Source organism: Pongo abelii, chromosome 3 (assembly GCF_028885655.2).
Source record: "Pongo abelii isolate AG06213 chromosome 3, NHGRI_mPonAbe1-v2.0_pri, whole genome shotgun sequence".
In the NCBI taxonomy this organism is placed as follows: Eukaryota; Metazoa; Chordata; class Mammalia; order Primates; family Hominidae; genus Pongo; species Pongo abelii.
In genome coordinates, this window is record NC_071988.2 from 41,989,174 (window position 1) to 42,001,526 (window position 12,353).

At 37.9% G+C, this 12,353-nt stretch overlaps 1 protein-coding gene across 5 annotated transcripts in view; it reads right to left on the minus strand.

Annotated features, from left to right (window-relative positions):
- ATP8A1 (ATPase phospholipid transporting 8A1) overlaps positions 1-12,353 on the minus strand; it is a 257,539-nt gene that overhangs the window by 219,132 nt on the left and 26,054 nt on the right. For 4 of the 5 annotated variants that reach the window (XM_054553862.2, XM_024246291.3, XM_024246292.3 and 1 more), the window contains exons 2-4: positions 6,651-6,765; positions 5,272-5,371; positions 4,198-4,296 (exon numbers count right to left, since the gene is read on the minus strand). In XM_054553862.2, the coding sequence (XP_054409837.1) occupies positions 4,198-4,296; positions 5,272-5,371; positions 6,651-6,765 (314 nt within the window). Of the gene's footprint in view, positions 1-4,197; positions 4,297-5,271; positions 5,372-6,650; positions 6,766-12,353 lie in introns of those variants that run through there. The other variant, XM_054553863.2, reaches the window with a different exon arrangement.

The following is a 12,353-nucleotide window of genomic DNA, read 5'->3' on the forward strand; positions in this document are numbered from 1 at the left end:
ATGATTAGCAGCTTTCTAATAGTACCTGATTATTATATTATGCCAAAAAGAGTTCTGTTAAAAAAGAAAACTTCTTGGAAACAATTTTAATTGCCATGTACTTTCAAAGATGGAGTACTAGAAACCATAGCTAGAGAGATTATAGCTTTGCCATGGAACAAAACAAAGCAAAACAAAACAGACAGGGAAGGCAGTTTTGAGTAGTGATTGTAAGGCAGGAGTCTGGAGCCAAAATGCCTTGTTTGAATTCTGACAGCCCCAGTTGTGACCTTGGACAAGTTACCATACCCCTCCTGCCTCCTCTTATCTGTAAAATAGGGATAAGATCAATAACATCTTCAAGGGTTGTTATAAGATCTAGTAAATGTAAAGGACATAGAGTAAGTACAACCTAGAAGCACAATAAATGTTGGCGACTCTTCACAATCATGCAGAGCCAAGAGCACTGGATAGGACGGAATTCTGATTCTATCACTTTCTTAGACAAGTTACATGACCTTTCTAGGCCTCAGCTTCCTTACCTTTAAAATTGGGTTAATATCCAACTTTCAATGTTACTGAAAAAATTAAATGAGAAAGAAACACTAGCATGATGCCTAGTAAATTAAAGGTACTCAATCATAATTAGGCTAAACAAAGAAAAGGGAAGTCCATAAGGCAAAGAAAGTGACAAAAGTGTAGTAAAGACCAATTCCTGTGGACTGCCAAGTCCTCCACAATTTAAAGGTTGGCAAGTCTGTGTGGAGCAATACAGGTAGGAGTCTCTTACGCTTCTCAGCTAGTGTCTCCATCAAGTATTTCATTTCCAGTCAAGAGGACTATGCTGTTTTACACACATGCACAACATCTGTTTCTACTCTTAAATACTTGGATGATTTTGAAACTGATGATCTAAATGTTCAATTGATCCATTCCTAATATGGCAGATGCCATCTTAATGAGATCCCAATTTGATTCTCTATAGAAAAAGTGTTAATGTTTGTGTAACTTTAAATTGGAGTGTTCTAAATTTCTCACCATTTCCTTGCTTTACCATCTTACTTTCCTAAGGCTTAACAGATTGTCCTCTCAGACTGGCAAACAACTATTTTAGAATAAAATACCTAGGAATACAGCTAACTAGGGAGGTGAAAGATCTCTATGAGGAAAACTACAAACCACTGCTCAATGAAATCAGAGATGACAAAACAAATGGAAAACATTCCATGCTCCTGGATAGAAGAATCAATATTGTAAAAATAGCCATACAGCTCAAAGCAATTTACAGATTCAATGCTATTCCCATTAAACTACAATTCTTTACAGAATGTCAATGAATAGTTTAAAATTTAACTATTTAAAAATTCATATGGAACCAAAAAGAGAGCCCAAATAGCCAAGGCAATTCTAAGCAAAAAGAACAAAGCTGGAGGTATCAATTATGCTACCCAACTTCAAACTATACTACAGGGCTACAGTAACCAAAACAGCATGGTACTAGTACAAGAACACACATAGACCAATGGAACAGAATAGAGAACCCAGAAATAAGACTTGCACACCTACAACTATCTGATCTTCGACAAAGCTGACAAAAACAAGCAATGGGGAAAGGAGTCCCTATTCGATAAATGATGCTGGAATAACTGGTTAGCCATATGTAGAAGACTGAAACTACATCATATACAAAACTTATCTCAAGATGGATTAAAGACTTAAATGAAGGCTGGGCATGGTGGCTCACGCCTGTAATCCCAGCATTTTGGGAGGCCAAGGTGGGTGGATCACCTGAGGTCAGAAGTTCAAGACCAGCCTGGCCAACATGGCAAAACCCTGCCTCTACTAAAAATACAAAAAAAAAAAAAAAAAAAAAAAAAAAAAAATTAGCTGGGAATGGTGGTGGGAGCCTGTAATCCCAGCTACTTGGGAGGCTGAGGTGGGAGAATCACTTGAACCCAGGAGGCAGAGGTTGCAGTGAGTCGAGGTTGTGCCACTGCACTCCAGCCTGGGCAACAGAGTGATAACCTATCTCAAAAACAAAAAAACAAACACAAAAAAAGACTTAAATATAAAACCCCAAACTATAAAAACCCTGGAAGAAAACCTAGGCACTACCATTCAGGACATAGGCATGGGCAAAGATTTCATGACAAAGATGCCAGAAGCAATTGCAACAAAAGCAAAAACTGACAAATTGGATCTAATTAAAGAGCTTTCGTACAGCAAAAAAGAAAAAAAACAACAGAGTAAACAGACAACTTACAGAATGGGGGAAAACACTTGCAAACTATGCATCTGACAAAGGTCTAATATCCAGCATCTACAAGGAACTTAAATTTACAAGAAGAAAACAACCCCACTAAAAAGTGGGAAAAGGGCCGGGTGCAGTGGCTCACGCCTGTAATCCCAGCACTTTGGGAGGACGTGGCAGATGGATTGCCTGAGGTCGGGAGTTCGAGACCAGCCTGACCAACATGAAGAAACCCTGTCAGTACTAATAACACAAAATTAGCCGGGCATGGTGGCGCATGCCTGTAATCCCAGCTACTCAGGAGGCTGAGGCAGGAGAATTGCTTGAACCTGGGAGGCGGAGGTTGCAGTGAGCTGAGATCGTACCATTGCACTCCAGCCTAGGCGATAAGAGCGAAACTCTGTCTCAAAAAAAAAAAAGAAAAGAAAAGGTGGGCAAAGGACATGAACAGACACTTCTCAAAGGAAGACATACATACGGCCAGCAAACATTGAAAAAAAGCTCAACATCACCAATTATTAGAGGAATGCAAACCAAAACCACAATGAGATGCCATCTTATACCAGTCAGAATGGCATTTATTAAAAAGTCAAAAAATAACAGATGCTGGCAAGGTTGTAGAGAAAAAGGAACATTTATACACTGTTGGTGGAAGTGTAAATTAGTTTTGACCATTGTGGAAGACAGTGTGGTGATTTCTTAAAGACCTAAAGACAAATACCATTTGACCCAGCAATCCCATTACTGGGTATACACCCAAAGGAATATAAGTCATTCTATTATAAAGACACATGCATGTGTATGTTCATTTCAGCCCTATTCACAATAGCAAAGACATGAAATCAACCTAAATGCCCATCAATGATAGACTGGATAAAGAAAATGTGGTACATATACACCATGGAATACTATGCAGCCATAAAAAAGAACGAGATCATGTCCTTTGTAGGGACATGAATGGAGCTGGATGGAGGCCATTATCCTTAGCAAACTAACACAGGAACAGAAAACCAAATACCGTGTGTTCTCACTTGTAAATGGGAGTAAATGATGAGAACACACGGACACAGAGGGGAACACCACACACCGAGGCCCATTGGAGGGTGGAGGGTGGAGGGTGGGAGGAGGGAGAGGATCAGGAAAAATAACTAAAAGTAACTAATAGATACTCGGTTTAATGCCTGGGTGATGAAATAATCTGTACAATAAAACCCCATGACACACGTTTACCTATGTAACAACCCTGCACATGTACCCCTGAACTTAAGTCTCTCTCTCTCTCTCTCTCTCTCTCTCTCTATATATATATATATATACGAAGTAGTTTAAAAGAATAGGAAAAAACCAAACCAAAACAAAACATTGGTTTCCTCAGGTAAGACTGTTAAAATAGATAAAACAGAAAAAAGGCCTGAATTTATTTGGTAGAGTTAGTTTTATAAAGGAGAAAGAGACTTTCCCTTTCTCTTATTACCACAGAATAAAAATAGCAAATTTGGTTACTATTACTTTCTTTTAAAAAAATGAGATAAAGGAAAAAGAAACTTAGAACTATTAAATAAGGTGAGAAGAAATCAAAGGCATTTAATAAAGTGAAATTTATTATAATTATTTAAATTAAAAAATAGAAAATACCAAAAAACATCACTTAGATAATTTGGAGGTTTTTTCATTTAATTGAAAATAATGTTCAAATGTACTTTTCTTCTCAAGCCAATTCTTACAGTAAATTAATTTCTTTTATTTGCTAAACTATAAATGCAATAGAACACTATAACAAACATTCAGCAATATTACAGAAAACAAAAATTAACTTCAGGGGTAGGAACATATTCTAGACATTTTGAAGTTGAATGGATATTTTAAACAGCCTATGCCAAGAATTAAATAATTTAAGAAAAAACTAATATTTTAAACATATATAAATAACAAAGTCACATACATTTATGAAAAAGTAGAATACTTACAATATCTTCTATTATCTCTTTGATAGCTGCCACAGCTAAAATAAATAAGAGAGGAACCAGTGTTGTATAACGACCTGTTGGTGACACATCAGGTATTTGCTATTTGGAAAAAAAAAAGTAAGAGAAATCCAATGAGAACTAGAAAATTTATAATAGATTCAAGAAAACAGTCTTAGTGCCTTCTAAAATATGCCTCACTGATTTTACTATCTTGGCCGACTAATGCTGAGTGAGGTAATGTGTTCGTATCTAATAAGTACTGGAAAAGCATGTTAATTAGTTTCACGGTAAGCAGTTGTATATAGGACTACAACCTCCATTGGAAGACTGGTTACATAAGTTACAGTATATCTATTCACTAAAATATAACTATTAAAATGATATTTTAGAAACACAATGAATAACTGGGAAAATATCCACACATTGTTATATGAATACAGCAGGTAACAAAACAATAGGGATTCTATGATCCCCTTTTTGTAAACTAAATCAATAAACGATGTTTGGGAGGAAAAAAAAAAAAAGACCAGAAGGATATATATCCACAATTTAAGAGTAGTTGTCTCTGATGGTAGAATAATGAGAGTTTTAAATTTTTTTCCTTGTGTTTTGTGGTATTTTAAATATTTTTTATTTTCAAGTTCAATGAAAATATTTTTTCAAATTTAAGCATATGTTCAATATGCTACTTTTTAATAAACTAAAACTTTTTCTGACTACAACTAATTTAAATACAAAGAGAAGCACAAGATTTAACTTCTTGCATTCTAAGGTTCAGAGTTGATACTTTTACTATGAAAATTGACATTTTAAGAAAACGTCCCATCCCCTTTACCACCCAAAATGAACAGTCCTTGCCACATCAAATTTATAGAACATCCAAAATAAGCTGATAAAAATGAATCAAAAGGCTGGAAAAGGTAGTGGATTTCAACACTGCTTGCAGCAGGAGCCAGAAATGTCCACCAAAACCAGCTTATCTCTCAGCATTTACATAAACTTCAGAGGATTGGTCACGGGCTTAACATTTATTAGTACCTGAACATTTGACAAGGTTTTATGACGTGACTTTACCTGAAGCAGTGCAATAAAGAGAAAAAATGAATTAGCAGCTCTTCTGAACTGAGAGTAGAGAAATCTTGGAAGGAATGTGATTATGTTGTATTTTGCAGTGCTAGAAAACAAAAATGAAAAGTAGCATAAAACTTCTCCATAATTAGCAACGATACTTACAAAGTTCTGTTACTACCTTATTAAAAGTTAGATAAGGAACATTTGCTGGCTGTTTCAAATTGGGAGAATATTGCAAAGGGTCATTAACCTAAATGAAAAAGAGTGAAAAGGTTAAATAAATAGTAAAGCATGAATACCACAGATTTTTTTTTTTTTGCATAATCTTTTGTCCTCTTTGGCCAATTATCCTGCTTAACATTACTAGAAGTAGCTTACAAAGAAGAGCAACTTTGGAGTTAAAGCGCTCCAGCCCTCCATAAGACAGAGTACAACGTATGACCAGAAAATAAAATCTTGCAAAAAACCCCCCAAAATCAGCAATTTGAGCAATTTGACCAGACACTGTAAACAGAGATGCCTTTCCTGGATAATTTCAGGGAGATTTCTGGGGTTCTGCTTGAATTTTCTTCACTGCCACTCCAGGAACGTGGCTAGAAATCCACATTAAACACACCAGATATGCCCACATCAGTAAGATATCACTACTTAGGTCTTAGAAACACTCAGATCTTCCTCTTGTTTATCAAATAGAAAGGAGATTAAAGCAGACACATGCCACATTACCCAAATTGGGAAATGTTCCTCTAGAATTTGAAGCTGTACATACTAAGTGGGCACTTCTCAAATCTAGTAACTCTGCCACTGGAGAAACACTTTGTTAGCATTGAAGGTGTTTATGTGGTCCCAGAAGCCGCATAAGTGGCCAGTGCTTACACAGATACCTTTTACATTATTGTTGCAATGAAAACACAACAGTGCAGTGAAGTAATTCGCACAGCCCTCCATTCCTCCACACCATACTAAACTTCACAACTATCAAAAACCAATACTTAAAGACTATATAACCGAAGGAATTCTTGGTGCAGAATTGCAAAGATCTCTTCTAAAATGTTAAAACTTGCTAACCAAAACCAGTAATGCATCACTCTATTAACAGGTTTAGGAAAGAGGCATTTACACATAAGCAGCTTCCATTATTCAATATCTGTGTAGAATTGGCAGAGGATGGGGGCTTATTCTTTCTGCTCCTCGCTGTTTCCAGATTCTTATGAATATTTCTCTATGGGATAGAAGATGGAGAAACAGCCTATTCACGCTGCCAACAGGGAGCTGTCAAATATTAACTGACTGCACTGAAAGCTCTTTGCAAGCGTTTTCATTTTGACCTAACCAGCTCTGCTCTGCTGGCTGGTCTCATGGCATTCTTTGGTAGTTCTTACCTGACATGGTTATTGCAGAATTTTGTCAGCTGGGGCTGGTTGATGAAAATAGTCCTTACTTCCTCCTGGTCAGCCAGTGAGGTCTTCTCTGAAACATCATCTGTCTTCTCATAACCTTAAAAAGAGATCATCTTCTTATTGTACAAGAAATGTTTTATTGTCCAGACCAAAAACACATTTCATAACTAGTCTGGAATACGAAATCTGTTAAAAGCTACTTGCTTCCCCTTACTGTTGTTTTTTTTAATAATGAAAAGTAACATCCCCATATTTAACATCTCTACTAGATTTAAAGGGCAGCATTTAACAGTCATGTAAAAACTGAGCCATATCAAAAACAAGACATAACATCAACTTTACATTTCCCCCATAAATGTTCAACTTCTTTCCTTCCACTATATAAAAAGATGCCCAGAAGTAAAAATTAATTTTAAACTGGTTTAAATTACAGTTTTAGGTAAAACTAACAAGGTAATTTAAAATATAGTCAAAAATTTAAGCATATGCATTTAATACTTTTCTGGTTTTTTTCCCAGATGAAGACAGAAGAAAAGATAAATAGTAAGGTTTAAATAGGGAATTGCAACAATGATCCAACTCACTATCATCACCTATTTTTTTGTCCAGTTAGAATTCATGTTCACAAATGAACTTTAAATTTCTCAAGAGCACTTCAAGTCATCTCATAATCATTGAAACAATAGGATACATTCAACTGGGTACTTTGTTGCCATGTTGACAAACACTTAAAAAAATACATACAAGTTCTAGAACAGAATATGAACAGACAGTATTTTAAACAGCTTTTTGTATCTTCTAGTGAAAAATCAAAGGGGTGACAACAGCACTGTATCTCCAAAACCCATTTTTATTCTCTTTTCTGCCTAGCCAATGCCAACTCCTCCCATAAGACCTGCTGACATGTGGTTTCTTCTGAAGTGTTCTATGATGTTCAAGTTAGGGAAACGTCTTTGGGTTTCCACAGCCCTCTGAACCTCCCCACTCTTCAGCAAAACACTTACCAGAAGGTTTTGTTGCTGCCTGAGTCAGGTTCCCCCTACCAGAATGGGAACTCCCTAGGGCCATAGAGGGTGTGTTATTCATCTTCCCAACACCAGTGCCAACAAACAGCAGGTACCCAATGTTTGCCGAATACATATACCCAATGAAAAATGAGTGGTTGACTGTTTTTTGAGGGCAAGAAAAGCTGCTCCACCCACTGATAAAAAAACAACTGTTGGCCAAGTGCTGGTAACAAACTACGCGAAAAGCTGGCCTGTGGGGTTTGTTACAGTATGAAACCAGAAAATCATTGAGGTGTTCTACAAAGGTGAGAAGCATGAGCACAGGGAGTGGGGTGTGAGAAACGGTGTCATGTGTGCAGGGGAGAGCAAACAGGGCAGCGCTGCTGGAGCACAGACAGAAGGTGGACAAGAAACCACGCTGAGGAAGCACACAGGCCAGGTCCCAGGGGACCCTGCGCTCTGCCTGGCAGTCAGCCACTGAAAGCTTTCCAAGTAGGAGGGGAGCAGGGTGAGAGGCACATTGTATCCTTATCACCCTGGAGGTCACATGGCTCCGAGTAGGTTCTGTCACACCCATTTTACAGTTTCAGAACCAATCAGCAGCTTTGCTCGCAGTGTTTCCCTACACCATGTTCTAAACACATACTTTTCCCTCTAGTTTTGTATAATTGAAATTTCACACATGGGTTATCGAATAGAGGGAGATCAATCTTTAAAAAAAATTGAGTCCTTTATTAGGTCTTCCTTCATGGTAGCACTAAGACCAGAGTGTGCTGTTCCCCGCCTCTGGATTAGAGAGAGAGCCTCAAAGAAACCAGCTCTTCACTCCACTCTGAGCTGATGTTCTCAGGTTGTGTTATATTTACTTTATATAATGGACTTTTGAGTGTTGTATTTACTTTATGTAATGGGACTTTTGAGGGCCCGGCCCTTGGATGTCCTTAGCTGAGGAACTGGGTGTTACTCCCTCCAGACATACCTACTTACACTGAGGTCTCAAACGCTGCTGGGAGAGCACTGGATATTGCTATCCACTGAAAGCAATTGGATACTGCATCTCCTCCTCAGATATTAACTTGTATTCAAGAATTTCTGTGGGGCAAAGGATTTTCCTTGAACTAAAGGGATTGGAATTAACCCCATCCCTTATGTGGGAATCAGAATAATTAAAATAATCCTAATGGATTAGTAGGGGCCCAACCTAGGTCAGATAATAAGGGATCTTTAAAGAGAAAACTCACCAAAATGAGGGGGCAAATCTAAACTGTCAACTGTTGCCAGGGGTAGGACCATCGAAGAGACTGGATAGCTCTGAGCACAGGATTTCACAGATAACATAGGCTTTCTTTACCCAGGCATTACAGAAAAGCTTTGGCAAGATATTGTACATGAAGCTGAATGTACGCAGAACGCTTGGCTCTGTTGTGCCCTGGCCAGGTGTGATACTGAGGAAGGGAGATCTGCACTGAAAGCAGGGAATGAGGCTCTCAGCCAGTGGAGCTGGTAGGCACCTCTCCCCTGTCTCCTCAGCAGTGACATGGAGAGCCATCAGGCACCTGAAGCCCACTCCCAGAATGTCTGAAAGCCAGAGACTGCAGGTATCACCTTCTGTTATGTGTCCGATTCTGTTTACTCCTAGCAGGTGACAGCAAGCTAGCAGTAAACAGGCATAGCAACCTCAGAGGTTCTCAGAAATATCTCAGTGAACATACTTGACCTCAGAGATCCTCAGGAATATTCTGATGAAGGTACCTGGGAAAAAGACTAGCATTTTTGCTAATTTGGAGGTGAGAGTTTGTAACCATTATAATTAAACTCTTCAATGAAATTATCTTACATTGCAGAAATGGGCAACTTAGGTCTGGACTTAATGTAAGTAACCTGTCAATCCAGACTCTCTCCATGTAAAGAGAAACAGACTCTTCTATTTGACTAATGAACCAACACTTTGAGGAAGGTAGTTAGCAATTTTGATCTCACAGTTCTGGGTTAAAGGTGAAAACACATTTGCTACATTCAAAATTGAAAGTTATTTGATATGCACCAGATAATTCTATTTTATGATTTCATTTTTTTAATTTCCTCTGCATATCACCACCTTCATCAGCTATAATAACCACATAAAGAGCTACATGTGCACACCTGGGCAATGCCTAAGCTGAGCTATTAGAGTGATGACAAAGGCAATCAAAATAGGAGAATCCTTTACCACCCTGCCCCAAAGAGGGTCAAACTAAGATGGTGTTCCTTCCTATACATGGTTCTATTCCTCGTTCTAAGGAAGGAACCCATGTCCCTTGCTATTTGTTTAATAATTTAGAGGGCTCGTTCACATAAGTCATTAAAATTTACTAGTAGCTTTTAATCCACCTGTCTGAACTCTTAAGGACTACTGAAATCTCTGATGCTTTTATGTCATCCCCTCACAGAAAGCAAGGGGAAGGGGAGTGCCGTTCTTGATCTGGTAACAGTTTTCACTGAGTCTTCCTGGTAGGTCAGGCCTTCAGAAGCCTTCTTTGTCTGTAAGTCGTGCTAAAGGTGAACTTTACTGAGAGAAAGAAACGCATCTTAATCATGCTCTTTGGTCTCTCTCTCAGCTTTTCCCAGCACAATCTTGCGCAAAGAGGACATACAATACTCGCATATTTAATGGAAATGGACTTCAAGACATTCAACAGACTGCTTCTGAGATCCACTCAGTGACCCACCCATCTTCTCTGGGTTCAGACTGAACTCTGAAGCCCACCATGCAATGGGTTTGAACTTCATATTAAGTATAGTCGAATGAACAGTATTTGGTAAATGGCAAAGACAAGAATAAAACATGACCTTAGATAGTTACTTACTTTCAATAGGCTTCAGTTTCCTAATCTGTCATAGAGAAGTATTATGTGTTCATGTCCTGGAATAGTTGGTAGTAAATGAAGGAATATGTATGCAATGTACTTAAAACACCTAATATTGCAATAGATTACAATACATGTAATTTATATTACAATAAATGTAATAGATATTGTAAATGTCTATTATACTTAAAGAGTTAACAGGGTGGATAATAATACAGTCATAGACTGAGCCTCATAAAAATGGGAGGCGGCTTCTGGGTTAGAGGTTGAAGAATGTTTTGGGGTGGTAATTCTCTACCTTGTGGTATAATTGACAATTCACCTGCTTCCCTTGTTACATGGTAAGTTACCTATTATACCTCTGGTTCATAGTAAGCCCTCAAAGCCTGATGAATTAACAAGTGAGCAAAACCAGATTAGTAATATACTAGAAACAGATCTCTTTCAAGTAGACATATGTTGCCCAAGCCTGTAGGACTGATGTCCAAACAACAATTAGTAAATTTATGATGAGAAGTAATTGCCATAGGAACTAGAGTAACTGAAGTTCCATAATCAATTCAACTCTCCCAGATTGGCCTATGTAGAAAGTTAAATGACCAAAGTAACCCACCCACCAGTGGTTAGATGAACTAAGACTCTCATAGCATTAGGGAAGTACAGCCTGATGCAACCAATCCTGCTACAGGGGTAGATGCATCTGTAGGACCAACCTCTTAAAAGTTTGTTGCAATATCTTGACAATGAGGCCATGAGACTTCAAGTCTGTTGGCTAATGCTTCTATTCCCTTCTGCAGAGCGGAGAAGAGTGCTGATAATGTTTAACCCCATGACTTACCCCTTCCTTGACCATCTCCATACCCATTTCCATCTTCGAATACAAATTGATATTTAATCTTCCAATGGGACTACCAAAACCTGCAGGCCTAGGAACCAATCTAGCCCCCTTGCAGGTGACTTTGCTCCTGTATATGTTAGTCTTAGAAAGAAATGAGAAGGTATACTCAATTCCCAAATTTCCAAGTTGTTGGAGACATCTCAAAATGGCCCACAAGTACAGATACACAAAGTAAATGATGACAGTAACACCAGATATATGATCCTTCCTCACATTTTCGATTCTCCGAGAGACTAACTCAGGTATTCACCCCAATGTCCTTGGTGCTCAGCCAGACATTTGACATCCATTAATTAGTTTTCTTAAATTAAGTTTCACAGAGCAAATTGGCAGGCAAATTCCTACACCTATCACTTTGAGGAATGGAACTGAGCAAGGATCCTTTTCTATGTATGAAAGCACATTTGTATAGCGGCTTCTGGGAAATCTTAGCTTCTTTCAACATTGTGTTCTCCAAGGTCCGTAACTTCTTAAAAACGGTCAGAATCAAACCAGTCCCCAGAAAAATGAATCTGGTCTAGCTTTTATTGAAATGAGCAAGGAAAAGACTTTTCCTTATTTATGCCAAATGTGGATTATGATTCAGTAATTCAGAATCCATTCAGAATCCCAGCTATATTGAAAATTCCACATATAATGTTTGTAATATTCTGCTTGATTCCTATTCCCCCTGCCAGCAGAAAAGCAATTTTGTTTTCTGAATTGTGGTTTATCTCAAGCAATAATAAAATTATCCAGTATTTGCTATGCATATTTTAAACCAGAGACTCTAAGAGGCCAAATTTTGCATTCTTGGTCGTAAAATGGCCAAATGCTATTTCTAAACTTCAGAAGGACCTAGAATTTCAGTATAGGGAACAGTCACATATAACTTTTAACTACTGAATATGCTAATAAGATTACTTTGTATTACCAAATAAAAATATACAAGCAA